Here is a 27500-nt window from a genome sequence, read left to right as displayed (position 1 = left end):
AATTTATCACAAGCAACAAATAAGCATTTTCCTACTAAGGAAAAAGGGGAAGATGTAAATATTTAGGTAGGAACTAGCAATCTTTATTGCAGCGTCCTACTTCTGACTAATAGGAAGTCTATGAAGGGTGAACAGAGAAAAAAGATAGGAAGAAATTACAGAATCAGTGTGAATCATATCTATCCACTGATGAACTGTCAATTATCAATCATGACAATTGATGCATTGGAAAAGACCCTGATGCTGGGAAACATTGAAGGCAAAAGGAGAAGGGGGCACAGCAGAGGATGTGATGGTTGGATGGCATTACTGACAAAATGGACAGAATTTGAACAAACTCTGGGAAAGAGTGGAGGACAGGGAAGCCTGGTGTGCTGCAGTCCAGTCCTCAGTGCTGCAAAGAGTCAGACAATGACTCAGTAACTGAACAACAACATATGGATGAATCAAGAAAAAGGATAGGAAGAAGTTACAGAATCGGTACAAAGAAATCATATCTATCCACTGCTGAACTGTCAATTATCAATCATAAGGAATGAGAAAGGATCCCTCCAAAGCCCACCTTAAAAGATTTCAGATTACCCAATATAAAGAGAAGATCTGAAGGAATTCCCTAGCTGTCCAGTTGCTAGGACTCTGGGCTTCTACTACAGGGGGCCCAGGTTTGATCACTGGTCAGGGAACTAAGATCCTAAAAAGGCAGCATGGCCAAAAAAAGGAAGAATATTTGAGGCAAGTTCCCAAAAAACAACCAGGGCTATGAACAGCAATGAATTCGCCTATGGCACCATTGTTAGCTGGAAGACAGTGACTCAGTACCATCAATATTTTAAAGAACACATCCTAGAGATCCATACCTGGCAAAACTAACAACTAAGTACGTAAAGTCTCAACTACTGAAGAATCCATTAAGAAGAAAGAAGGAAGAAAATGTGGATCCCAGGAAACAGAAGATCCAGTATGGGAGGAAGGGTGAGAGATCTCCCAAGATGGCAGTTGCTTAGCAGGCCCAGGAAGCAACCAGCCCAGTTTGGAGTAGGAGGATGGAATGCATAGTTTACCTGAAATTTGTACTGAGAAACTAGAGAAGGGCATACGATTAACAATAAATACAAATAAATGAATTAAAATATAAGCAATGCAAAAGCTAAATCCTCATCTACCTTGACAGAAATTAGAAGAAAATGTCTAAAACAATAACTCAAGCAATGGTATTTTATGTATATTATTTAAAATATGGAAGTAGATAGTAAAAGAAAAAGCTAAAATATTTGAGAGTGGTTGCTTCTGCAGAAGAGGAAAGTGGGAGTTGGAGTAAGGAAATTCCATTTTTTCATATAAGCCTTTTAGCACTATTTCAAAACTTATCCACATTATCACTTTGATTTAAAAAATCAATTTTTAAAATATGAAAACAAATAACATGTTGTTGTCCTTTCACTGAATTATCCAAACTACTTTAGTCATGTCCCATATTGAAATTATTGAGAGATAAATTAATAAACGAAATAAACTAACAGATTAATCTGGATTAATTTTATCCTTATTAGGAATTCAATACTACTATCAGCTGATTCTGTGGCTTCCAGAAATCAAAGCTTCTGTTTTCAAAGACTATCTCAATCTCAGCACCAACAAGAAATGTCATTTTAACTCAGGAAGGTGGACACCAGAGAGAAGACACACACACATACACACACACACACACACACACACACACAGAGGACATTGCTGTCCCTGTTTCACTGATTCAGTTTGAAGGCTTTAGAACAAAAGTTTCACTGGAATGGTTTATTAAGTACCAAACTATTAAATTCCTGGGTCCTTAGAAACTCAGCTTAACTGTTCATGAAAAAAAAAAAAAGCAGCCAAAAGCCATTAATGAGATAAATTATGAAGGGAAAGAATCTGTCAAACTGAATCAGAGAAGGAGACAATTAACAGAACATCTCTCCAAAGATAAGTAGTATTTGAAAACTCACTGTGCAAGTCTGTCACTAAGAAATCCAGCTACTGATGCATTTTCCTGGGCTGATAAACAGAGCGGAGTGTGTATGTACTGTGTTATTTTACATGTGCCAAAGTACCCAGACTTCCCTTTATGTTCTTTCTCTCTGAAAGAGTTGAGGAACCCCAGAAAGTTTTTCTCTCTTTATGGATAATAACTGGACAACAGTTATAGGGTGTTTAAAGTATGTGTGTGACGTGCATGCTTGCTTAGCCACTTTAGTCGTGTCTGACTCTTTGCGATCCCATGGACAGTAGCCCACCAGCCTCCTCTGTCCATGGGATTCTCCAGGCAAGAATATTGGAGTGGGTTCCCACTTCCTTCTCTGGGGGGTTCTTCTCGACCCAGGGATCGAACCCGCATTTTTTTACGTCTCCTGCATTGGCAGGCAGGTTCTTTACCACTAGCACCACCTGGGAAGCCCCATGTGTGTGACAGAGGTGAGCAAAATAAGAGCCACATCAAGTCTTTCTCCTTCATTTCACTGGCTAAGCCAGAGTTCTGTGATGACTCCCAAGAAGGAGAAAGAAGAAGTGGGCTTACATTCTGCCAGACCTGAGTTCCATCCTTCTCTTCTCTTTGCTCAGCTGTGATTTGACACCTAGTGAAATGTCTCTTCATTGTACAGATACATAATTTCCACACAAGAGTGGCTGCTAGTCCTCTCTTCTTCCAAACAAAAGCTGGACTTTGAGACCCAGTTGCCCTTAAGAGTAATGTCACTCACAGACTTTTAAAATAAGGAGTGAATCACAGCCAAGTTTCAGTTGCCTGGGTCCCTCCATTTTACTACTGGAGTATGTAATGACAAGGAAATTTGCTCATGATGTAGTGTTAAGTAAAAAACACAGAACATGTGTGTATACATATGTTATGTATATGGATGTGTGTGTGTGTATGTTTCAGGAAAGTGCATTAAAACATCATCTGTGCTTGTTTGTGTTGTAGAATAATTATAGGCTATTTGCAAATTTTCTTCTTTGTAATTTTCTGTGCTTTCTGAATTCTCTCTACACGGAACCAAGAAAATATATTATTTTATCATTAAAAGCAGAATAAAAAAATTCACATAGAACTTTTTTTTTCTATTTAAAGCAAAAGAAGTATATCTCCTGCCTGCCTGGGAGAGAGGGAGGAAGGGGAGGAGACTAATGGTCTTTGCCCACATGTGTGACATCCCAGTTAGCTCTGATCTCAGAGCCTATGTAGGACGGTGGCTAAGAGCAGAGGTCACAGGGTGGAACCCATCTTTCTTGTGAGGATGAGTGAACTGACGCTTAGACACAGTAAAGCACTTAGAATGGTGCTTGTTTAACCAAAGTTAGCTATTTTTTTTCCTCAGAGAATTTGGTTTCCCCATCACGCCTCCAGTTGCTCTTTCTCAAGACAACGAACAATTATTTACTACCCTGAAGGAATTTCCAGCCTACCTTCCACCTGTTCACATCTTCTGTATTATAATGTGAATTTTGGGTGCATGGAGTTATACCCTGAAACTCCTATTCCTATGCATTTTTTTCCCTGAGCTGTATCACATGGCTTTTGGTATCATAATTGGGCTTCCCTGCTGGGGTTTTATTCCTCAGCAGACATTTCCAGCGTCATTCCTCCCCCATTTTCACTAAGTGCTTTCTTACTATTCGCTTGAATAGCCAAGAAGGATAAACTCTTTCAGCTGATTAAGATGTACTTTGATTCATGATCACCTCTTTCCAAGTGATATCAGGACTCAGTCTTTTTATTCTTATTAAGCTATGGAGACTTGGTAGGCAATGCTATTAGACAAGTATGCTATTCTTTTTTTCTACACGAGTCAGTATCTTCCTTCAACCTTATGTTGTCTCTGATTAAGAAATACCAGCAATGGGGGAAAAAAAAGAAATACCAGTCTTTTCGATGACAGGGAAACAGAGCTAATCTTATATTTGAACTTGTTATCCTAAGATGTGAAAAGAGGAAGACTAAGGTTTCTCTTTCTAAGAATTACCTAAGGAAGGCTGGGTTGTGTCACCTGCTTGACTGACCTTTCAGACAGAGAAGCTGACACTCTCCTTTGTTGCCATTAACTAGCAATTTAACACCATGTCACACACCAGCCCTTGCTATCATCTTAGCATGCAGAACCCCAGGACTTTCAAGAACAAACAACTCTTGCTCACCCTTGTCTCTGTTTTGGCAGTACAAACACAGCCTACCCAAAATGGCAGAAATTGTTCAAGTGCATTTATTTAACCTTGGGCTACCTTTTCTTAACACGTGAAATGTATGTGGCTCTTGTTCAAAAGTTTGCACCATTTGAAACAGAATAACAAAGCCATAAAGTTGAGGTCTGGCCCAGCAAATTGTTCAGAACTGTCTTTCTTACTCTATCATTTTGTACCAAACTGCCTCACAGTTTCACACCATGGCAGGTTTAGCCAGAGTTCTTTATCATCAAAAAAAGAAAGAAAACATCTACTTTAACAAACTTGTCACTTCTCAGTTATTGTCCTTTGGTTACAGAATTTTTCCTGGACAGATGAAAAAAAGAGGGCTAGATTTTTTTTGTTAATTAATTACTCAATTAAACATTTACTGAGTACTGACTTGTTATATGACACCTAATGTGCTAGGTGTTGGTGGTCTTGGGACAATGACACCACTTCTGCCCTTAAGGGTATTGGCAAATAAATCAATAGCTAGGACAACATTCTCTAAGTGCTACAGTTCAAGTAGAGGAAGAGAGTGTTAAATATTCAGAAGAGGGGCCCCTCGTCTACCCAGAGGATTCAGAAAGTTTCCCTAGAGTAAGGGAGCATTGACATGAAGGATAAGGAGGAGTTCTCCAGGTAACAAGGAGGGAAAACGTATTCCAAGACAAAAAAATGGCTTGGGGGAAGGCAGAGTCAGGAGAGCATAGGGTGAATCCGAGGGGTTCCAAGTCCTTTGGGACAGCTGGCACACTGTGTAATATGGAGAGGGAAGGTGAGAAATGGGAGATGATATGGGAAGGGTAAATTTTGCAGGACTTCATATGTAATACTAAGTTATTTAGGCTTTACCTCCAAAGCAAACAAGGACAATTGAAGGATTTTAAGCAGGCAAATTAGATAATTAAATTTTCACTTTCAGAAGATTGCTGTGGATACAGAGTAGAAACAGTTGGGAGGAGCTGGGAGAACACTGGAGCCAGAGACAACAATTTGGAGATGATGGCAGTGGGCCAGCTCTGAACTCCAGCGGCGACAGAAGGGAATGACCAGGTAAAGAAGGTGTCGGGAAAGCAGAATGGACATGGTTTTGTGATGGATCAGGCGGTGGTGGTGGTGGTGGTTAGGGAGAAAGGAAAAATGACCCAGGTTTCTGGCCTCAAAGAATCGGTGAGTGTTAGTACCATTAACAGAAGTAAGTAATCGCATGGACCTCCCTGGTGGTCTAGTGGTTAAGACTCTGCTTCCACTGCAGGGGACATGAGTCCAGTCCCTGGTCAGGGAAGTTCTACATGCTGCGCAATGCAGCCAAAAGAAGAAGTAATTCCAGAAGAGGATAAAATCTATTTTAAAAGGCTTCCAGTGTGGCATGATGGCTTTTACCATGAAGCAGGTAGTTGCATAAGGCACAACTAAGCTGGTATAGGAATAAGCCATTCATCGAGTCATGCATTCGGGGAATGTGTTCTACATCAGGCACTGTGTGCGGCAGTGACCTGAGAATCCTGTGGCCTAGGATTGGTTTCCATTCACAATTGTACTCCTTACCAGCCCTGAGACTTTCATAAGCCCATTAACTTCTGAGCTTCCATTTATCATCTAAAATATGCTGACCAAACTCGCAACTTGTTAGGCTGATCATTATAATAACACTGAGGAAGGGAAGGGAAGTTGCTCAGTCGTGTCCGACTCTTTGCGACCCCGTGGACTGTAGCCTACCAGGCTCCTCCGTCCATGGGATTCTCCAGGCAAGAATACTGGAGTGGTTTGCCATTTCCTTCTCCAGGGGATCTTCCCGACCCAGGGATCGAACCCAGGTCTCTCGCATTGGAGGCAGACGCTTTAACCTCTGAGCCACCAGGGAAGTCCTAACACTGAGGAAAGTCCTTGGTAAATTGTAATTACTATAACCCAGATGCTAATTTCAACAAAAAAGTTGAAAACAGAGTTTTCCTTTAGGATAATGGACCATATTGGCAACAAAAGAGCAAAGAAAAGCCAGATGAAGAAAACTAACCTTCACAGAAGTGTGACAGACCTGGACAGAAGTGAGGAAGGGATCCACAAGGTCTTTTATCCCTTTCTTCCTTTACCACATTGACTGTCCTTTTTACCCAAAGTGTAAAAGAAGGTGACTTTTTTGTGGATAAAGGGAAATAATTTGAAATAGCATAAGGAAGTTTGTAAAGCTGAGAACGGTTATCAGTAACATTTCTCATTTTAGATAATTATCTCTTAGTTGGTATTTCCAATGACTGCAGATTAATTTAAAATATAGTACAGTAAAATAGGTAAAGTCCCTCACCTTTCTGTGGTCCTAGTAGTACAACAAAATGCTTTCAATTTTATGAATTTCATGGAATTCACCACTTGGTATTTGATAACAACTCTGAGACATGGCAGAAACTACTGCCCTCTTCCATAGATGAAAGACTTAAGATTTTGAAGATCAAACAAGCTATTGAACTAGTGAACACCACACAGCTAGGTGATAATAGCTTGAATCCACATCTTTTGTCTCTGAGATCAAAGTTTTTTAATACTGCTTTATATTATTTACTTAGAAGAATGAAAGGTTTTGAAAACTTTGTGAAATTATTGTACAGCAAATCCTTCCTCAGTTTCTTAAAGAATGGGTCTACAAAGGTATTTTAGAAAAATCTCTCTTCCATTTTCAACTCCCACGCTTTCCTAAATCTTGAAACCCTTTTCTCTGTTGGGTCTTTTCTCTTAACCTACAACATGATAGAGTCTGTACTCTCCCTGAATTCTTTCTTCTCTTCAAGATTTAATTATTTCTCTCTCTCCTCTTCTTGGTCAAAGTTTTTGAAAAAAACAGTGTACGCTCACGGGAGTGTATGGTCCACACTCCCTCAGCCACTTCTTATTCTTCCACCCACTAACTCAGGACTAACTCAGGCCCTGTTTGTCCTACTGCACTGAAATTGCAATTGCTAGGGTAACTGATGATCTCCCGTTGTCATACTTCTTGGTCCTTGTGTGGGACCTCTGTGCAGCATGGCACTCTCAGCCACGTCTTGGCTCTCCTTGATTTCGGCACCTCCTTCTCTCCAGGCTCTTTCCTCTCTCTCTTTCCCTTCTCTCCCTCCACCTTCATAGGTTGGCTTCTCTTTCTCTGCCTGTTCAGTAAAACCCTGTGTTCACCATGGGACTCTACCTTCCTCTCTTCTTACTCCAGAAGCAAAGAAGGTAGATTTCAACCTTTTGGTGTTTGCAGCACATTCTGGAAGAACAGTGGAATTTGGGGAGGCAGCATGAAGGGATTAAACGGCAGCTACAGGTAGTGAACTGTTTTCCCTCCGTCACTCTTTGGAACAGTGTTGCTGTTTAACTAGAACTGCCTGCTCTCTTTCATGTGCTGTGCTCACGAAGTCGTTTCTCAGCCATCCAGGAACCTGCAAGAGTCAGCCCCAGCCGAATGTTAAGCAATGGAATGTGATGCCTTTCAACTCTTACTCTCAGCAAGGTGGAGCCTCCTCCCTGTGCAGAAACTTGCACGGAAGACTCTTGGCTGAATTCTACCTGACAGGTAGTCCCTCTCTCAGCCAAACAGGGCTTGTGATGCATGGGGTGGTAAAACAGTCTTTACAGAGATGGGAACCACTGCCCAAGACCTTCACACTCTCTAAAGTTGTATCTTATCATCATCATCATTATTATTGTGGTAAAATATACATAGCATAAAATTAACTCTTTTAACCATGTTAAAGTATAGCATTCAGTGGCATTAAGTACATTCATAATTGTACAATTATTACAACTATTTGGTTCCAGAACATTTTTATCCCCTAGATGGAAACCCTGGTCACAGTAGGCAGTTATACCCTATTCACCCTCTCATCAACCCTGGAAACCACTAACTTGCTTTCTGTCTCCATGGATTTGCCTATTCTGGATATTTCACATAAATGGAATTAAACAGTATGTGGTCATTTGTATCTGCTTCTTTCACTTAGCCTTATATTTTCAAGACTCATTTACGTTGTAGTATCTATCAGTATTTCATTTCTTTTCACTGTCAAATAATATTCTATTATGACTCTTGAGAGTCCCTTGGACTGCAAGGAGATCCAATCAATCCATCCTAAAAGAGATCAATCCTGGGTGTTCATTGGAAGGTCTGATGTTGAAGCTGAAACTCCAATACTTTGGCCACCTCATGCGAAGGGTTGACTCATTGGAAAAGACCCTAATGTTGGGTAGGATTGGGGGCGGGAGGAGAAGGGGACGACAGAGGATGAGATGGTTGGATGGCATCACCAACTCGATGAACATGGGTTTGGGTAGACTCTGGGAGGTGGTGATGGACAGGGAGGCCTGGCGTGCTGCAGTTCATGGGGTCGAGGAGAGTCAGACACGACTGAGTGACTGAACTGAAATGATATGGATATATGGCATTTTGTTTACCCGTTCATCTGTTGATGGACATTTGGGTTGTTTACACCCTTTGGCTATTGTGGATAGTGCTGCTGTGAACATTCAGGTACAAGTTTTATTCTAACTCCTGTGTTCCACTCTTTTCAGTATATGCCTAGAACTGGAATTTCTTGATCACATGGTAATTCCATGTTTAACTTTTTGAGGAAACATCTAACTGTTTTCCACAGCACCTGTACCATTTTACATTCCTACCACCAATGTATGAGGGTTCCAACTTCTCCACATCTTGCTGTTTACTTTTTTACAAATTATGGTATCCTAGTGGGTGTGAAGTAGTTTTTCATTGTGGTTCAAAGGTTTAATCTTTAAATGCTTATGATTCTTAAAATGATACTCTTAATTGTTTACCCAAAAGAAATAAAAACATTTATCTACAAAAGACTTATAAACATTCAAAGCCAACTTATTTGTAACATTCTAAAACTGGAATTGACCCAAATGTCCACCAACAGGTGAATGGATAAACAAATACTGGCATATCCATAGTACAGTGAAATACTAACCAGCAACAAATAGGAACAAATCACACACAGATGAAGGTCAAATACATTATGCTGAGCAAAGAAAAAAGTCAGACACAAAAGAATACATCATGTATGTTCAATATACAAAGCTCTAGAAAAGAAAGACTAAACTAATCAATATTAATAGTTCTGTGGTTTCCTGGGGCTGGGGGTAGGGACTGGCTGCAAAGGGGGCATAAGGGAACTTTTTCATGTATTTGAAATAGCCTATATGTCAATAAGGGTAGTGGTTACATCAGGGTACATATTTGTTGGCTTTTAAAGTGAGTGTATTTTAGCATATATAAATTACTTCTCAGTAAAGTTGATATTAAAAGTTTTAAAATACATAGACTCTCAAATACACAGTTTAAGACTCCAACCCTCATTTGTTCATTTCTTTCATAACTCAACAAATACATACCTACTATGTTCTAGTCTTGGTACTGTGAAATAAGGATACAGTGGGAACTGAGATAGTTCCTGAGGTCACAGATACCATGGTCTGGTCTGGGAGACAGAGGTTAATCAAATCATTGAATCAAAAATGGCATCATTACATCTGCAAAAGTGATGTAACAGAAAGTTACATGGGATTATGAGTTCTTACAGTGGAAGTTGACCTTGCTAAGTTCCAGGTAGGTGATGGCTGAGTTTAGATGAGATCTGAAAAATGAGGAGAAGTTCATTTGGGGAATGTTTTCTTCAAAGAGGGAAAAGACTGTGCAAAGGACTTGTGACAATAAAGAACATTACCAGTTCAAGGATCTGAAATCAGGCTAACATGATTGGAGTAAAGAGATGGAGGGAGAGGGCTGAGCAAATTCTGTTGGAGAAAGAGTGCCTTCAGAGAAAGCTCAGGATCTCTGTTATCATCAGTGCTGTGCTTAGGTGCTCAGTTATCATCAGAGCAAAGCAAAATCACTAAATTACAGATAGCAGGAAGATCAGCTTTGAGTTTCAAGGCCATCTCTGGCCACTATGAAGACTGGTTTGGCAGAGAGAAGCAGGATGTTGAAGAACAACCAGCTAAGAGGCTACTGTGGAGGTCCTGGACAGAGGCAGTAGGCTCTGATATCAGGTGGTACTGGTGCAGAAGGGTAAAACCATATGGGGCCAAGAGCTGAGATTCAGCAAGGGGATGTACGATGAGGGAAAGGGAGCTAAGGAGTTGCCAGGTGGTTGGGCTGGATGGATGGGGAGATGGGCAAAACCAAGAATGGGTCAGGTTTAGTAGGAAAACTATGCATTCAATTTCAGACATGTGGAGTTTGAGGCTCCTGGTCCACCAAGCTCTTTCAGACTTTCTCTTTCCTGAAATGGTTTCCTTTCCCCAGTTTCTGATGGGACACTCCAGTTCATTCATGGAAGCCCAGCTCTGGTGTTACTATCTCCCTTTTCCTCCCATCAGGCAGTATTCATCATTTCTTCTGTATTACCTCTATCCAGGGAACTGTAAAAGTCAATTTACGAGCTTATATCCTCTACTAAGCTGTTAGCTCCCTGGAGGAAGAGCTGTGAATCCATTTTAGCATCCCCAGAACCAGTACATTATCACCATCTAATAGCTGCTGTATAAATACTTGACGAAATGACATGGATATAGGTACAATTTACAGTTTCTATAATGCTGTTCTCCTAAAGAGCTCAGTAAGTCATGGCAGACATAAGTATAAGTTTACAAGTAGAAGGTGTGAAAGGTGAGTTATTGCAGGCATTTGGTGAGCAGGAAAACAGATGTCTATCCTTTACCAGGCCACAGTATCAGTTAGAAATACATTTGGCCACAAGGAATAGAAAACTTAGTCTCAGGGACTATTTTTCTCACATAATAAAATGCTCAGAGATGGGCTGTTGCTGGATTTCATTTGAATGCCTAGCAGTACCATACACACTGACCCTATTTTCCACTCTGTCATCCTGTGACATCCTGATTATATTGGCTTTTTTGGCCTCATGTTCATTCTCTTGATTACAACATGCCCATGTTGTATTCTAGTTGCAGCGTTACTAGCCATCTCATTTGCATTCAAGGCATCAGGAACATGAGGGACAGAATGTCAGAGTCAGCAAAAGATTTCTCAACGACCCCCAGTCAACATCCTCGTTCAATTCATTTGCCAGAACTTGGTCAATGACTTCCTTAGCTGCAAGAAAGACTGGAAAATCAGGAATGGGACTGTCCCAGTAGTCCTGGACCACAATCATAATCCTCAGTAATGTTCATAGGGAGGAAAGGGAGAGTGGTTTGGCTACTGGGCAGGTGACTCACTTTGAAGATATTGCATTTTTTACAGATTTATGGTTTGGCAACCTTGTATTATCAGATGATGCTTAGCAATTCTTTTGCAATAACGTTTTTTTAAAGTAAGCTGTGCACTTTTTTAGATATAATGCTATTGTATACTTAATAAAGTATAGTATGCTGCTGCTGCTAAGTTGCTTCAGTGTCCAACTCTGTGCGACCCCATAGATGGCAGCCCACCAGGCTCCCCCGTCCCTGGGATTCTCCAGGCAAGAACACTGGAGTGGGTTGCCATTTCCTTCTCCAGTGCAAGAAAGGGAAAAGTGAAAGTGAAGTCGCTCAGTCGTGTCCGACTCTTAGCGACCCCATGGACTGCAGCCTACCAGGCTCCTCCGTCCATGGGATTTTCCAGGCAAGAGTACTGGAGTGAGGTGCCATTGCCTTCTCCAAGTATAGTATAGTGTAAACATAATTTTTATATGTTGGAAACCAAAAGTTCACGTGACTCATTTTATTGCAATACTAGCTTTACTGCAGTGGTCGTGAACTGAACTTGCAATATTTGTGAGGTATGCCTGCTTCATCCACCTGGCATAGCTAGTGCTGTCCTGTAGTTATGTACTGTAGTTATGACTGTAGTTATGGTGGAACCAGGGGGGACTGGATCTTTCTCTAATGTTCATTAAAACAAGACACCAATGGCACAGTCACTTTACATGGATGGGAGACATCGGGTACCTGAAGCTTTCAGCCCAAATGTCCCCACTTTCCAAATATTTTCCTCACTCACAATTTCCCCACCCTTTCCAATAATTTTCCAATAATTATTTGATCCAAGCAATACCTATCCTTTAAGATAACAGCCTTTGCATTTGACTAGCTCCTGCTTGGACCACTCAGCAGAAGACCTGGTAGGAATTCTGAGCTCATGGAAATGTCTTCTTGCCCATTTATTATGGTTCTAAAGCAAGTAAGATAAGAGTCACACAAGACAAACAGCTGGGAAGCAAGTACCTTATTGGCTTCCACTCACTACATCTTCTTCACCTAAATCAAACACAGGGAAGTTGTTCTTGACAACACAGGGAAGGCATGAGAAGTGAATTACTTATCCCTACTCTAAATATAAGCCTACACATTGTCAGCCTGTAAACACTAGTAATTAAGAAACCAGTTAAGGACTGCTTGGGGAATATACTTTGACAGCAGCTGCTACAGAATCTGAACCTGTAGACAAGCTGCCATCCCTGTGTGAGATCCTCCTCCCTCCCAGCATTAACTGCTGTCTCACCTGTGTTCCCATGCACCTGATCCAAGTGTTGACACAGCGCTGAGTACAGGTCTCTCCTCCACTCCAGACTAGTAGCTCCTTTCTGCCTCCTTCAGCAGCACATCCTAAGGACCCGGCAGAGTGCCTGGTTCATCGATGTTCAGAGGCAGCGCAGTGAATGGTCCGTGAGTCTCTTAGTTCCTCCACTAGCAGAAAAGCACAGGATGTGGGAGACTTTAAGTGCTCACTAACCAGTCAAGCATCCCGCCTCAGACACAAACTTTCTGCGTCTTCCCAGGGGCCTGAAGTCAAGTGTGACAAGGGTTTTACTTGTCATCCCAAGTTCTTTCGGCTCCTCAAACATTTCAGTTTGCAAACACAGTCGGCTCCACTTGGGACAGTCTACCTCCCCAGGTCACTCCAACCGGCTACTTCATGCTCATCCCTCAATTCTCTTAGCCATCGGCATCTCGAGGAGACTTCCCCTGACCTCCCCAAGTCTGGATCAGGGACCCCTCTGAGACCATTCCCTCTCGGTTCTGCAGTATATCTGTCCATTAGTTGTTTCCCTTTCTAGACCGTCAACTCCGGAAACAAGATGATCTTGTTCTCTCTTTTGTCCCCACTGCTTATGACGCCGCCTGGACCACAGGAGGGGTTCAAAATATTTTGGAATAAACTGATAAAGGAGTGGAACGTCCGCAGCCTGGCGGTACTGGGCCGGGTGTCGCTCGTATCTGGGGAACTCCAGCCTTGGGGCCCACTCTCTCCCCAGCTTAGACTTGGAACTCCTTCAGGGAGAGGCTCGCCCGGTGGCTGCGACCCGCCTCTCAGGTTCCAGAGCGACCCCGCCTGCTCGGGCCGCGTCCCTGCGCGCTGGGCGGCGGCGACTTCAGGGCAGGAGCCGGCGGAGCAGGTGGGGGCGACGGCCCCGCCTCCGCGTCCCGGCAGCCCCAGAGCTGGCGGCCGGGAGGGAGCGACGCGCACCGAGCTCAGCACCCGGCGCAGCGCGGCCGCAGCGGCGCCGCCTGAAGCACGGGTGCTGCGGGACGGAGCCCGGAGCCTAGAGGCGGCGGCGGCGGCGGCGGCGGCGGCGGGGAAGCCGGCCAAAGACGAGTCCTGTCCTGTCCTCCGCACGGCTGGCGACAGGTAGCGGCTCCGCGCGCGTGCCCGGGTCGGCGCCGGAGGGACAGGGGATAAGCTGTCGCGGCGGGCGCTCGGGCCCGTCCCGGGGCGGAGTGAACCCCCGGCGGGGCCAGGGGTGCTGCGCGCATGCTCGTGTCCGGGGCTTCCCGCCCGCGGCGCTGTGCTGCCCTGGAGCCCCTCGCTCGCTGCCCGCCGCGCGGTGCCTCCCGGGCCCGGCTGTAACGGGACCGCGGAGGGAAGGAGGTCACCCCAGGGTTGCCTGGTTGTCTTCCCCCGACCCGACTCTCCAGGGAGCGGCCCCAGGCGCCAAGGCCGCCCCGGCCTTGTCGCCAAGCTCTCCCTTCCTCCAGTCCCCGCTTCACCCCCGGAACAAAAGGCTGGGGTCTCGCTGGGGAAGGGGCTATCGCGGGATGAGCTGGGATGAGTCGGGATGAGTCAAGAGCAACTAGGAAATTGACGAACTGAAGGTGGCTTGGGGGATATATTGATAGAAGCCCCGGATGAGGAAACCAATCTCGGAGATGGGAAGTGACTCGCGCAAGGTCACTCAGCTCGTGGTGACTCCTTTAGTCTCCGGACTACCTTCCAGTGCTCATCTCCAAGCCCCTGAAGTCAGTACTGTGTGCTCCAGCCATTTAGGTCTGTCCACACATGGGTTTTAAAATCTCCTTTGGAGGAACCAGGGAGAAGGTGGCAGAGTCTATTGCACCCTCCCTCAATACACACCGGAGGCGAGAAGGAGCGGGATGGGGGAGCAGGGCTGGAGAAGAGGCCACTCCGGATCTCCGGGTGAGGGGTGGCGCACGGGGAGCCCAGCCCTGTCCCCGTGGGCAGCGGGCACAGGCTCTCAGGAACAGAGCCTTCTGAGCACGGCTTGCCAGCCGCGTGGGTGTGCCTGCGACGGGAGCGGGGGCCGCGTGGGGCCCCAGTGCGCTCTGTTCCCTGGAAAGAAGTTCTGTAGGGAGAGGCTGGGGGAGCCGTCCTGACGCTTTGGGACTCTCGGATAGCATCCCCATCCCCGAAGCTCGAAGCTCGGGGTGCTTTGTAATGGGTTCTGTTTGGAAGGAAAGTTACTCTGTAGCAGGAAGATGGGCTATCACTTCGCCTCTCCGAGCTTGGGGGTCACTGGGTGCAAAATGAAGGCTTTGTTTTGCATGATCTGTGTGATTTAGAAAGTTTGTGCCTCTCTCCTCCTTTCCAGAATCTTTTATCTCTTTAGAGGGAAGACTGGTCGTACATTTCTTGTGGTCAGCAGTAGTCATTATCGCAGGGACTCCAGCTTTCCCTGAAAAAAAACTTTCTTTTTAAACTTTAGCAAAGCTATCCATGAGGATGAAGCATAGATGAGGGGCTGCCTTTGGGCCTGATAATGGCCTGGACAGAAAGGGATGGAGGCTTCAGAGGTGCTGGAAATGCTCCCCACCTTGACTTAAGTAGTGGTAACACAGGAGCACACATTAAGATATTTGTAAAGTTATTTCTGTGAGATTTATGCACTTGACTTATGAAAAGTGAAAGTCACTCAGTCTTGTTGGACTCTGTGACCCCATGGACTGCAGCCTGCCAGGCTCCTCTGTCCGTGGAATTCTCCAGGCAAGATTACTGGAGTGGGCTGCCATGCACTTCTTCAGGGGATCTTCCCAAGCCAGGGATCAAACCTGGGTCTCCTACATTGCAGGCAGATTCTTTACCATCTGAGCCACTAGGGAAGCTCTTGACTTAGGCACTTGACTTATGTTTTACCTCAATAAAAAATAAATAAGAATTTAATGCTAAAAATCCACTCACTGTGGTACCACACAGAGTGGTGTAGTTTTCCAGCTAATGCATTTTAGAGATACATTTAAAAAGCACAAAAACTAAATCAGAAAAATTAATGAATAATAATAATAATAAGGGATAGGGAGCAAAGAAAGTTTAGCCATAATGGGAAATGAAATACAGACTGCAGAGTGCCTTACCAAATGCCTTTACATGAATGACCTCATGTAACTCACAGTTCTTTCAGGGCAATATTGCTATTGTGCCTTTTTTATGGAGGAGAAAATAAAAGGTCACAGAGGTTAAATACCTTACTCAGGGGAGTGGAGGGTCGAGAACCAGGATAGACAGATCTCAAATTCTATACATGCAACCACAGATAGGCAATCTTCAGCCACTTGAATCAGGGCAGAGCTATCAGGGTGACAGAGACTTGAAGGCTGTCTTCCCACCGTGCCCCCTTTTGGTTCCTTTCCAGGAGTTACTGTTGTTTTCATATAATTGTGAGTGTGAGGTCATGTCACCGACTGAAGCTAGCCAGCAGCAGACGGGATGGAGGAAGTATGTGTGTATCTAAGAACGTACAGTTTTAGGAACAGGAGAAAGCCAGCTGGGCTAGCCTGGCAACCCTGTTTTCAGGATTTATTGTTCAGAAATCAGAAAGTACAGGTTGTGATTTTGAAAGTCAGTTAAATACACACAAAGAATAAACAATACAACCTAGAAAAGATTTGAAAAACAAAGCATAATTCACTCTAGAAAAAGACATGTAGGATTTTCACCAGGGAAGAACAGTCAACTTCCCTACAGTCTAGAATTTATAAATGTATGTTTATTAATGCTTAAGTTTAAAAAAAAAAAGGCCTACAAAAATAACTCAGCAGAAGGACGGAAATTTGTTTTCCAGCAAACGTGTTATAAACATACTTACACTTGATGCAGAAATATTTGAAACTTGAGGGCACAGGAACATCTTATCTAGAGAACGAGCTTGAGAAACGTGTCCTCAAATGTGTTCTTCTAGTGATTTTATACTTCTGCCTAAAATGCAGAACCCAGAGGAGTAGAATCGTGTTCGTCTTACCAGCCAATACCACATTGCAGAGTTGAATGTGTCTTGCATTTGGAACTGGAAAGTTTTGGTTTGAAGATGCTGGATTAAGTCGGGCAGCTAAAGAGGTATCTGGATGAATCTGCTTTGCCGAGTGCCATCCAGCGTGATTATGCATCACGAAGTTATCTTTAGGCGAGTTTTGCCATGTCACAGTTAGTGTTCCTGCCATCTGGCTGCGGGAATATTTAGAAAGGAATCATAGTGTTTGACTGACTCTGCTGAGAGCATGACAAAACAGACTTTGAGGGGGAACTATTTAATATGAGTTAGGGTTGGTGAGAAAATGATTAATTGCTTCTTATTTAGCCATAGCACAAAACCAAAGAGACAGACGATTCCCAGCTGATGCCAAGCAGGTGCAGCACATATGTTTTCTTACTGACTTCAGCCAAGAGTGCACTTGAAACTTCCCCTTTGCAATTCTAGTTGGGTCTTTCCTTAGACCTGCCCAAGCGGGAACCCGATCCATTTTGCAGCAGGGGAATCGTGTAGTGAACTACCTTGCTGAAGTGCCAAAGACATAAGTGATGCAGAGCAAAGGTGGCAAAAATGCCAGGGGAGCATTATGTGGGCCAGACACTGTGAAAGATTTTCAAGTGCATCTTGAAGGAATATTCATCCTGTGTGGGCGATGTACTTCAGCGAGACACTGAATGTGAGATGGCAGCATGCAGAAAGAAAGTGCCAGGCCTGTCTATGGACTGTAAGCCTTTCGGTGCTGGGGAGTAGCTTGGAGGGTGCAGTAGAGAGCTTGTGAGAACTTGTGTCCAAATGAGTACAGGTGTGTGTCAGAGCAAGATACCCAGGCTGCCATCCACTATGCCTTAAGAGCCAAAGGCTGCCTTGTACTGGAGGTTTGTGCCTGGCTAGGCTAAGAGCTTTCTACATATGAAATCAATCCAACAGCCTTGTAAGGGAGCTGATTCTTCCTACTCCCATTATCAGGCTTCCCAGTGGTAAAGAATCCACCTGCCAATGCAGGAAATTAAGGAAACGTAGGAGAAACCAGTTCAATCCCTGAGTCAGGACTATCCCCTGAAGGAGGATATGGAGACCCACTCCAGTATTCTTGCCTGGAAAATCCCACGGACAGAGGAGCCTGGTGAGCTACAGTCTATGGGGTCACAAAGAGTTGGACACAACTGAGCAACTGAGCTCTCCTGCACTCCCATTATCAGATGGACACGGGCCAAGAGCTTAACCGTTCTGGGAATGATCATGCCATGCCCTGCTCTGGTTCTACCAGCCAACTCATACGTCCGAGTTGCCCTTTACCTGTCTGACGCTCCTTTATTGCACCTACGCTCCTGGAGGGCAGGAACTATGTCTGCTTCCTCTCTTCCCAGCACCTGCATCATTGGTGGCAGGTGATGAATAGTGAATGAGTGAGTGAATGAATGGATATATTCATATTTAAAGACCAAAAGCCAATTTGGAGTAACCATCCTTTTGACTTTTAATGTCTCATTCCTCTCTGTAAATATGGGTTATCAGGCATGATTGTACAATTAACATCTCCTTTAAAGCTGAAGGATGTTAAGCTCAGCCTATAAGATCAGAATGCCTCTGCTTCTTTTAGAAATTAAATATTATTATTTCTTCTTTTGTAAAATGTTTGTAATTCAAAATATCTGAGTTTGAATATTGCATTCATCACTTGGTTGTATGACATTGGACAAATTACTTCACCTTTCTGTGTCTCTGTTTTTTGATCTATAAAGTGGACCTAGTAATAGTACTACTTATCTCCTATTTAGGGTAAATTACCTAAGTTAAGCCTAAGACAGTGCTTGGTTCATAGCAATGGTCAATAAATTAGCTGTTATTATTATTATCATTATCATCTGATGTTTTAAAAAAATGTTTCCTGAAATGCTCTTTCTTCCATAAAGCATTAGAGGAGTTAACAACATAAGATTAATAGATAATGAAACAGCAGTAAAGAGAACACACAGATTAAAAAGCAACATAAAATTAGAAGGGGGCTTCCCTGGTGGCTCAGTGGTAAAGAATCCACCTGAGAATGCAGGAGACATGGGTTCAATCCCTGATCCAGGAAGATTCCACATGCCATAGAGCAACTAACTCCATGTGCTGCAACTACTGAGCCTGTGTCTGGAGCCCAGGAACCACAACTACTGAGCCCACGTGACCTAGAGCTCATGGAGAAGCCACTGCAATGAGAAGTCCTTGCACCGCAACTAGAGAAAAGCCCACACAACAAGGAAGACCCAGCACAGCCAAAAATAAATAAATAAAATTATTTTGAAAAAGATAAAATTAGGGGTAGTTTAGTGAACAAGATTATGTTATAAGGTGCAGGTAATTTCTAGAGATGAGTTTAAAGTTTGGTGTAGTTTCTGGAGATGGGATTAAAAATCTGTCAGAGCTTCCCAGTAGCCAAAACAAAGAGGGAAACACAAATAGTTCCCCGATCCACAGTGACCATGAGATAAAAAGAGATCAGTTACACAGCTTTTCCTGGTCCTGGAACTTGGGATGGCTTTCTCCTGGCGAGTCCTCAAAGCAGTCTCTGTTGCCATAGAGACCTAAGTCTTCAACATGGTTCCTGCCATGAAGACAATGGAAATTTTGTGGTGGAAGGTGGTAATAAGTGTTTCCTAGAATGTTTCTGACTGCAGTTCTGGAGACATACTCCCAGAGAACAACCCTATAGAAGCTCTTCTGTAAAGGGCCAGAACACAGTGGTTGGGGGATGTACTGTTTCCTTAGCTGTGCTTACTGAGTTCCTGGGAGAATAGAAAGATTCTTTCTTCCAAACATTATAGTTCTTGTGAAAGTCAGGTGAACAGTCCTATCTTTAAGAACATTGGTTCTGATAGAAGCTATATAAATGAGCCAGATCAGTTTACTTTATCCAGAAAAAGTCCAAAGGTGTCATCATGGATGTATACTCATTAATAGATGTGTCCATGAATTTTCTTAATACTGATAATCCCATAATCTTCCTTTAGCTACTGTTTAGGAAAATAAATATCCAGTGCTCTGTACTATCTTTTAGGCCCCTTAAGACATTTAGTACCTCTTGGTAGTAAGAATAAGTGATATTTGATTTTTAAACTTCTTTTTTAGCACTTGAAATAATGGACATGTCTTTTCAGCCTCGTGTTTTATATATATGTAATGTATATATTAATGTATTTATTAGCCCAAATATGATTTGTATCAGTTAGGATTACATTCAGCTGCCAAAACAAAAAAAGCAATGCACGCATGAGAATCTGGCTTCAACAGATACAAGTGTGTCTTGTAGAAATCGACTCCCAAGCAAGAAAGTCCAGGGCTGATCAGTTCAGTTCAGTTGCTCAGTCCTGTCCAACTCTTTGCAACCCCATGAACTGCAGCATGCCAGGCCTCCCTGTCCATCACCAGCTCCCAGAGTTTACTCAAATTCATGTCCATTGAGCCAGTGATGCCATCCAACCATCTCATCCTCTGCTGTCCCCTTCTCCTCCCGCCTTCAATCTTTCCCAGCATCAGGGTCTTTTCAGATGAGTCAGTTCTTCGCATCAGGTGGTCAAAGTGTTGGAGTTTCAGCTTTAGCATCAGTCCTTCCAATGAATATTCAGGACTGATTTCCCTTGCTCAGTCACTTCAGTCGTGTCCGACTCTCTGCGACCCCATGGACCATGGCCTGCCAGGCTCCTCAGTCCATGGGATTCTCCAAGCAAGAATACTGGAGTGGGTTGCCAGTTCCTTCTCCAGTGATAAAGTATGAAGTGAGTGAGGTGAGTGGAGTGAAGTCCTTCAGTCATGTCCAACTCTTTGAGACGCCATGGGCTGTAGCCTACCAGGCTCCTCTGTCCATGGGATTTTCCAGGCAAGAGTACTGGAGTGGGTTGCCATTGATTTCCCTTAGGATTGACTAGTTGGATCTCCTTGCAGTCCAAGGGACTCTCAAGAGTCTTCTCCAACACCACAGTTCAAAAGTGTCAACTCTTCAGCACGCAGCTTTCTTTATAGTCCAACTCTCACGTACATACATGACTATTGGGCATAGCTTTGACTAGATGGACCTTTGTTGGCAAAGTAATGTCTCTGCTTTTTAATATGCTGTCTAGGTTGGTTATAACTTTTCTTCCAAGGAGCAAGTGTCTTTTAATTTCATGGCTGCAGTCTTGGCTGAAGAAGGAGCTCAAACAGTGCTATCAGAGAATCAGCCTCTTTCCATCTTCCTGCTTCACTGTCCTCAACATGTAGGACATCATCAGAAATCTAGTTGCTTCATGGTCACAATATGGCTGCTGTATCTCTAGACTTACATCTTTAGGCAAGAAGAAAATGTGTGTTAGTCACTCAGTCGTGTCCAACTCTTTGCAGCCCCATGGACTCTAGCCCGTCAGATTCCTCTTTCCATGGAATTCTCCAGGCATGAATACTATGGGTGGGTGAATACTAGTGGGTGGCCATTTCCTTCTCCAGGGGAATTTCCCAACCCCAGGATTGAACCTGGGTCTCCTGTATTACAGGCAGATTCTTAACCGTCTGACCCACCAGGGAAGCCCCAGGTGAGGAGAAAGGAAAGGTATAAATACCTAAAGAGTGAGGGCCCTTCTATTAGGGAGGCTTTGCCTTTTTGTATAGAACGTGATGGCCCCCCCAGCTACTTGTGTCTACATCTCATTGGCCAGAATGGTGTCACAGTGCTGCTCTAAAATGTAAAATCTGAAAAATATGACAGTTTTCTGAAAAATCAAATAGTTTTAGCTAGGTAAACTGCAACTGCTACCCCCACCCCCTTCCAGTTAGGGCAGTTGCTCTAAGGAAGAAGAGGAAATGGTTATTGAGTAGGCACCTAGAATTATCAACCACTTGACATAACTTCCATTATTAGCCTGTCTAATTATGTCCTTGACTTAATTAGAAACTACAGAAGGTGATTCAGTAATTTAAAATGTTACATTTTTTTAGTTTTTCATGCAGTTAACATTAGAGAATGAAACACACCCAGCTGCCTTATGTAGATTCCTAAATCTCTGTTACCAGCCTTGCTTCTTTTCTAAATTTCAGATCCAAATTTCCATTTGCCAAAAGGACCTCATATGCTTCAAATTAAGCTCACTTCTCCCCACCTATGCACCACCCCCAACACCAACATATTTGTTCCTGCCTTCCTTAATTAATACTGGATTGTCTTGGCAAGGAGCCGTGGGGTTATCCTAGGCTCTTCCTTCTCCCCCCACCCATCAGTTCAGTTCAGTTCAGTTCAGTTGCTCAGTCATGTCTGACTCTTTGTGACCCCATGAATCGCAGCACGCCAGGCCGCCCTGTCAATCACCAACTCCCAGAGTCTACCCAAACCCATGTCCATCAAGTCGGTGATGCCATCCAGCCATCTCATCTCCCCCCACCCATCCCAGACATCCAAATTTTTATCCTCCTTGGCTCTATCCCACTGCAGTTACTCTAATTCAAATAAATAGCCATCCTTGCTCATGTGAATCCCCAGATTGATCTACCTACTTGCTACTTCTTCTCCCTATAATTCATTTTCCACAATGGTCCCTAGAGTGCTGTATGTAAAACATGCTGCATCTAACATGTCTCCTTTTTTAAAAAGTTAAAAGAAAATAAACCTCAGACTCTTGAACAACCTAGCTCTGTGAGTACCATGCTCGCTGGGACTGTTTGCCACACACCCCATATGTGCCTACGTGGCAAAGCTTTGCTCATCCCCTCCCCACCCCTTTCAATCACCAAAGACCTGCCTCAAAGGTTTCTTATGCTTTTCATGGTCCATGAGCCACAGAAGCAATTAATTATCTTTTCATTTATATTTCCAGAACACTTTATATTTCTATTAATATGTTTTTGCCCTGGATTCTGTTTTGCCTGATATTAATCATGCTGCATGACTTAAAAAAAAAAAAAAGCAGCCTTATTACAATATAATTCACATACCATAAAATTCACTCTTTTAAAGTATTCAATTCCATGGTTGTTAGAATATTCACACAGTCACACAACTAACACCATCATCTTAATTCCAGAACATTTTTATCATCCCCAAAAGAAACCCGTTAGATGTCTCTTCCCATACCTTTCTCCTCAGCCCTGACAACTACTAATCTACTTTTTATTTTTTTGGATTTACCCATTCTGAAATTTCATATGAGTGGAATCATACAGTATATGATTGACTTCTTAGCATAATGTCTTTTGCATTTATCCATTGTATAGCATGTATCAGGACTTCATTCTTTTTAATTGCTAAATAATAGCACAGCCATACTACATTTTGTTTATCCACTCACAAGTTGATTGATGTTTGGGTTGTTTCTACACTTTGGCTATATTAAGCAATGCTATTATAAACTTTCATGTATAAGTTTTTGTGTAGGCAAATGTTTTCATTTCTCTTGGAGATACGTTGGAGTGCAGTTGCTGATCTTATGATAATTCTGTTTAATGTTGTGAAGAACTTCCAAACACTTCCAAACTGGCTGCTCCATTTTACATTTTCACCAGCAAAGTATGAAGGTTCTGTACCAGTTTTTAGTGTCTACTTGAGTATTGTTTTCATTGTTTTATTTTCAAAGTTTTAATCATCACTTTGTTTCATCTGTGTTCCTTATAAAGGAGATACAGTTAATTTTTAAATCAATTTGAATATCTTTGTCCTTTAGTAGGAGAAGCTAATAATCTGTTTATAGGTATTATGATTACTGATATATTGGAATTTATTTTGTGCCTTTTATATACCATATGCTTTATTGTTATCTCTTTTTTCCCCCTTTTTTCCTGCCTTTCTAGCAAAGTGCCTGGCACATAGTAGCTTTCAATACGTAAGTATTATAGGGCTTCCCAGGTGGCTCAGTGGTAAAGAATCTGCCTGCCAATGCAAGAGACCTGATTTGATCCCTGGGTTGGGAAGATCCCCTGGAGAAGGAAATGGCAACTCACTCCAATATTCTTGCCTGGGAAATCCCATGGACAAAGAAGCCTGGTGGGCTACAGTCCATGGGGTCATAAAAGAGTTGCACATGACTTAGCAACTAAATAGCAGCTGCAAGTATTATGAGCTATCATTCCTGGATAGGAGCCATATATCTATAGATTTTTTTTTTGTCAAATATTTGTTAATTACCTGATATTCATGTTTATAGTTTCACTCAGTGGCTATCATAGTGCCTAACATATGGAAGAAGCTCAGTAAGTACTTTCTGCATTGACTGTGCAAAGGCTGAGATGCTTATCAGAAGCTGCGTGAAGTAGTGGAGAGTGCACACGTTTAGGGGCAGTTCACTTGGGTTGAATGCAGCTTTGTCAAGTTCCAACTATTTGATCTTGGGCTATGACTTTACATCTTTGAGCCTTTGTTTCCTTATCTGTGAAATGGGGATTAGTATCTGTCATACAGAGTTACTAGGGGGGGATGAAATATAATTATGTAAATAAGAATCAGAATTGTTAACGCAGAAAATCTGCTTTGTACATGTGAGCTGTTGTTTTTTTAATGAATTGTTTAACAAAGAGCTCTCCCAGCCAGGTACATCAGTATGAAATCACCAACCATATCTGCCCAGTGAATAAACATAGTAAAAAAAAAAAAAAAAGACTCTAGCCCCTTTGCTATGTGTCTGACATAAATAATTATGACCCTAGTAGAAGAGGAAACATTTTTTCTTCTCATATGGTAGAACCGAGAAAAAGCACCAGAGATGTATTTCCTTTTAATGATGCAGAAATAGACTTTAAGTCTGCTGTGTTCCTTAGACCTGCTTTTTGTTCTAATATTCTTCTAAACTTTTGAATGAAACATTTTTGTTCATCATGTTGCTCCCCAGTATTTCAGAGGAAGAATAAAGAAGCTTCACAAACAGATGAGATAACTGCCTAAAACAGGACGAGCAAGTGAACACGTTTTCCTACATTTTAACAGCTTGTGCATGACCTTTTTTCTGGTTTTCACCCAAATGTGTATGTCCTAAAGTTTTAGAAATTCACCTGCAGACTCGTAGAAGAAAGAAAGCTAAATCAAATCTGGGTTTATGCCTGATGTTGTGCGTTTGTGGTGGTCATGGATGGTCAGTGAGTTTTAAGTAGTGGTGGTTGAACTGTAGTCATTTTGATGTTGTCTATGTAAATTACGAATGCCTTAAATTATGAATGCTGAAGAATGATGGGTCCGGATACCTGTCCATAAGATCTAGGAGCGCATTATTTGGGGACTGGAGAAAGAAAGCCACCTACTGTCTTTTCAGACCTGTGCCCCCTCCCAATTATGGTGCTCTCTTGTTTATTCCCATTTAATGAATGACTAGTTACAAATGGAACCAACTCACAAATGATTCATGCCTAATGGACAGTCATGTTTTAGAACTGATCCTCGTTGTATAATAACCATGTATTAACAGAAAAATTAAACCTTAGGGTTTATGGATTAGATTGAAGAAAATTATTTTACTCTATTCTTGATTGTCTTCTGAGCCCACTTGGTCAGTCACTTTGACATTAGTGACTGGCTGTAGGAGTGGTTACAGCTTTCGTGGAGGTCTGCATGCAGGACCTGATTAGCAAAGCCCATAGTCAGCTCGCAGTACTGTTCTTTGTGGATCCAGCTTACTTAGACCAAATGGTCAAGACAAATTTATGTTTTTCTTTATTCGTTTATTCATTTGTATTTATCTTTTAGATGTAGAGAGGTCTCCTAAGATAATGCAAAACATTAAAAAAAATACTTCTCCACAATTGTCCCAAGTAAACAAAGCAATCCAAAACTTTCTTTTTTAAATTAGTTTTTGTAGTGGGTAGTAATGCCCAAGATGTGTGCATATATGTGCTCAGTCATGTCTGACTTTTTGCAACCTGATGGACTGTAGCCTGACAGACTTCTCTGTCCATGGAATTTTCCAGATAGGAATACTGGAGTGGGTTGCCATGCCCTCCTCCAGGGGATCTTTCTGACCCAGGAATCAAACCTGTGTCTCCTGCATTGGCAGGTCAATTCTTTACCATTGTGCCACCTGGGAAGCAATGACCAAGATACGTACTTCAAAAAGTGTAAAAACAATATACAGTATAAATTGAGTCTTTCTCACAGCTAGTCTCATAAAATTCTTTCAGTTAATTGTTTTATGCCTTGTCACTGTTTTTAATCTGTTCATAGCAATGTATTTTCTTATGTTTTTCATCTGTCATCTATCCTTTGTCCTGTTCCTTTCCCCACTTTTTCTTTCTAGTTTTTTTGTGTAGATCTTGTGCTGGTTCTCTTTATTGGTTCCATGTTTTAGTATTCATCTTAGAATAAATTGTATGCTTTTTGTGTCTGTGTCAGTCACTCAGTCATGTCCGACTCTGAGACCCTGGGGACTATAGCCTGCCAGGCTCCTCTGTCCATGGAACTCTCCAGGCAAGAATACTAGAGTGGGTTGCTATTCCCTTCGCCAGGGGATCTTCCCAGCCCAGGGATTGAACCTGGGTCTCCTGTATTGCAGGCAGATTCTTTACCACCTGAGTCACCAGGGAAGTCTAGACCAACTATTTGCAGGATATTTATTCGAGGCGAAGACCAGGGCAGGTTCTAGACCAGGGAGAGTTCTCTTTGGGTCAGAGAAGTGCTCCTTATGACAGAGAGTGAGGGCAGGGAGAGAGGAGAAGAAAGAGAGAGAGAGGCTTTAGACTGCTCGTGATTTACTCTCTTCCTCTCCCTCCCTCATTTCTAGCAGTGCACCTGCTGGAATAGCTTGTCTTTGCCTCCTTCCATGTTCCCCGGTGTGTCTAGGGTCCAAGGTCACCCCTGTGCTGTCCTACACACCCTTTCCCATTGTTCTAAACAAGTGTCGGTGGGACTTCCTCATTAACTTCCTCATAGGAGCTGGTGCTTCTGATTTTGGAGAATGACACTGTGAGGCCTGCAGCCACAGGCCTGCCCTCCACATTGTAGGCTACGTCACCTTACCTGTACCTTGTATTTGGTTGTCCTGGGCATAAGGCAGCTCTGTCTCATTTACTGAAATTCAGGGTGACAGAAATCTAGTTTTTCCTCCCCACAATCGAGATTATATTTCTGAGATTCCCTTTCCTTCCTATTTTGAAACAGTTTCCAAGAAAAGGAAGGAACAGAGATATTTTCACTCTACCATCTGAAAACCAGAAGACCTCCTTGAACTCAATGTTGTTTTGAAAAGTGTTTTCTAATTTAAAAGACTAAAGTCTCATCTCTGCTGCCCTGTAGACCAAGTGTCTCCTTTGCCAAGAAGCCACCATGTCCTTAATTTAAAAATTACATTTGAAAGAAAGTTGCTTTTTAGAGAGGACTATAGACTATTTTTTATTTGTTTAATGCTTATCTCAAAGTACTTATTTGGTCCTTACAGTTATGCAAATCAGGGAAGAAGGAACATGCTTTACATTTGTATAGATGGAGAAATAGATGACCATTAAAACCAGAACTAGAGACCTGTTCTCCCAACTGTCAAACTATTCTTCTCTGATGACAACATTTCTAACATGCCAGGTGAAACTTTTCCAGTGAGCACTGTAAGCTTTGAGAATCCCACATCCGGAAGATATTTTATTCCTGTACCATAATAAGGCCTGAACTTCCCTTCTGGCACAGCTAGTAAAGAATCCACCCATGATGCAGGAGACCTGGATTCGATTCCTGGGTTGGGAAGATCCCCTGGAGAAGGGAAAGGCTACCCACTCCAGTAATAGTTGGACAGAAATTTCTCCTACCCTTTTCTTCCCTTCCTATTTTAGTTGGTAATATTTTTCTTAAAGTGTCAAGATAATTATTTCGTCTGTAGACACAATAAATGTGCTGCTGCCAAGCCATGT

The 27500-nt window shown here is 42.7% G+C and overlaps 2 protein-coding genes across 2 annotated transcripts in view; one reads left to right on the top strand and one right to left on the bottom strand.

Annotated features, from left to right (window-relative positions):
* Window positions 1–18052, bottom strand: part of LOC145522474 (uncharacterized) — a 257684-nt gene extending 239632 nt beyond the window's left edge. Inside the window, exons 1-3 of the mRNA XM_081531168.1 lie at window positions 17973–18052; window positions 14532–14876; window positions 12698–14237 (exon numbers count right to left, since the gene is read on the bottom strand). Coding sequence (XP_081387294.1) covers window positions 13250–14237; window positions 14532–14876; window positions 17973–18052 — 1413 coding nt within the window. The 3' untranslated portion in view covers window positions 12698–13249. The remainder of the gene's footprint in view (window positions 1–12697; window positions 14238–14531; window positions 14877–17972) is intronic.
* Window positions 13632–27500, top strand: part of WIPF3 (WAS/WASL interacting protein family member 3) — a 79013-nt gene continuing 65144 nt past the window's right edge. The window contains exon 1 of the mRNA XM_081534847.1: window positions 13632–13825. The gene's annotated coding sequence lies outside the window, so the exon portion shown is untranslated. The remainder of the gene's footprint in view (window positions 13826–27500) is intronic.

Source organism: Giraffa tippelskirchi, chromosome 10, assembly GCF_054371585.1.
Source record: "Giraffa tippelskirchi isolate mGirTip1 chromosome 10, T2T-mGirTip1v1.2.pri, whole genome shotgun sequence".
Classification (NCBI taxonomy): Eukaryota; Metazoa; Chordata; class Mammalia; order Artiodactyla; family Giraffidae; genus Giraffa; species Giraffa tippelskirchi.
Note: the sequence above shows the minus strand (reverse complement) of the source record. Positions and strands in the feature narration are given on the sequence as shown.